Genomic DNA, 2,005 nt, shown 5'->3' on the forward strand with positions numbered 1-2,005 from the left:
TCCTTCGCATCCAATATTGAGACATAATTTTCCCACTCATCAAGATAACCAAGAAAGTCGTTCTTTAGCCACTAAAATTAGATCATTGTTAAAGCGGAATGTCGATCCACCTACTTGATTTAGGGAAGGGGGAGAAAAAAGGAAGGGGAGTGACTCAAAACGAACTACATTTAAGTGAGAAGGATACTTGGCGTAAGTTGGCCAGCAATAGGGTCATCTGCTAGAGTTGTTAGGGTTTTCGTCACGTGGGCTGTCTTTGCGGTTTGTTTGAATTCAAGTTAGAGGCTAGTAGGCGCATCGTGGAGTGTTTTTATAAACTTTATTGAAAATGCCTTGTAGTTGTAAAAGTAATTGCTTGAGCAATAGAAATGGGAACGTTTGTGAATGTAGAACGGAGAATTTGAAATGCACCAGTACTTGCAAATGTGGAGAATATCTTGAATGTGCCAATGCGAAAAGTGTAATTTCTGGAGTTGGTCTGGTCCCCGAGAAACGCATTGGTAATGCAGCAAAATTGTTACTCCCGAAAAAGAGAGGTAGAACCAAAAGGGCTGTAAAGTTGAACCCTGTAAGCCATGAAGAAGGAAGGATGGTACTTTCAGAAGCAGTGCCTCTTAGCTCAGTTAGCTGCAAAAGTAGTGGGTTTATGGAAGGGGTAGTAACAAATGGAGTTTCTTTCTTTTATTTATTTATAAAGATGGACCGATACCAATATATCAGATTAAGCCTAATATCGGTGTCGGCCCATCTCTATAGATGTTTCGATACCGATATATATATCTTTTAGCCAAATATTGGTACCGATATTGGTATCGGCCCATCTCTATTTATATTATATTTTATTGTTCGCTTTTATTATTAAAATATCTTTTAACTGTCCAAACTGCAGAAAATCAATGTTATAAACTTGTGAACGGATCAGCTCAGGCAATAGTTACGAAGGCTCAGGAATCCTACCCAAACAAAGATATCCGTAGATTTTTGGGAAACCCTAGTGTAAATAATATATCAGAAGCTGGAGAGCTCTCCCAATCCGTTAAAAATTTTCATAGTGCCCCAACCGAAGAGGAGGTCCCAATTCCCAATGATCCTGTTCCTAACCCTGCTTGGGGAAACTTTTCAGGCTGCTGTAAATGTGATAAGTGTAGGGAGATGCCAACTCCTAATGAAAGGAAATGTTCCTCGAGGAGAAGGGGCATGGGATGTATTACAAACCATCCAAAGTTTGATAACATAATTTTAAACAAAGAAGTGTTAGAAATCCAAATGGAAATGCGACACAATTTATTGCACCTTCTCCTCGAGGATGGGGATGGAAATAAGAGGTACCGCAATGCTGGCTACAGACAATATACTTATTGGCAATGGTGCAGACTAGGTCAGGGTAATCGGAGAGTTATCCCCTCCTGCGTGGTTTGGAAAATTCGCACCCCATATCCCAACCTTAATGGAACCTACACAGGCTACAAAGTTAATCGCTTGCTATAAATGCTTTTCTTTCTTAATTGTAAAACTTTTCTTAATAAGCAAAGTTAAGCTTTGTTCATTCACAAACTTCTTTGACATATCTTACTGCATTGTTTACTAATTCTCGCCTTTTATCAGTTAAAATACTTTTAAAGCCCCGACTTTAGTGTTGCATTGCTCGATATTCAATCCTTTGGATTGGAGGTATGACTGTGTGTCTTTAATTTCTACAAGGACAGGGGCCCACACGCCAAGAAAGCACAAAAACGAAAACTATTGTAATGAGACAAGCAGCACGCCAGAGAAAAATAAAATCCAAATTTAGGTCTTTAAAACTTTTGCCAACTCTGTTTTGAATTTGGTTTGTCGGGTACCGGGTACTCGCACAGGCCTAATATTATTAACGTTTGCTTATTAAAAAAATGTCGTTTATATAGCAGGAGTTTTCCCTTTACTGATCTGAGACATTGTTTTTCAGAAGATTATTCTTATAGAGTTCTGCAAGTGATAATCGGGTAAGGTTATTTTCTGCTTCACC

At 38.8% G+C, this 2,005-nt stretch overlaps 1 protein-coding gene across 1 annotated transcript; it reads left to right on the top strand.

The window, feature by feature from the left end:
- Positions 1-328: 328 nt before the first annotated feature.
- LOC149656697 (P2X purinoceptor 7-like) lies at positions 329-1,488 on the top strand. Its single transcript, XM_089844523.1, has 2 exons — positions 329-500; positions 890-1,488. Exons 1-2 carry the CDS (start codon positions 329-331, stop codon positions 1,486-1,488), a joined length of 771 nt encoding a protein of 256 aa, XP_089700649.1.
- The last annotated feature ends 517 nt before the right edge of the window (positions 1,489-2,005 follow it).

Source organism: Phalangium opilio, unplaced genomic scaffold (genome assembly GCF_054372755.1).
Source record: "Phalangium opilio isolate 3A_F unplaced genomic scaffold, DU_Popi_V2 ptg000077l_1, whole genome shotgun sequence".
NCBI classification, from domain to species: domain Eukaryota; kingdom Metazoa; phylum Arthropoda; class Arachnida; order Opiliones; family Phalangiidae; genus Phalangium; species Phalangium opilio.

What these genes read in the sequence shown, in the direction of transcription:
- LOC149656697 (XM_089844523.1), top strand. Translation starts at nt 329, where the DNA reads ATGCCTTGTAGTTGTAAAAGTAATTGCTTGAGCAATAGAAATGGGAAC. An exon ending in GGTCCCCGAGAAACGCATTG is followed by an intron (nt 501 to 889) that starts GTAATGCAGCAA and finishes TCCAAACTGCAG; the next exon opens with AAAATCAATGTTATAAACTT.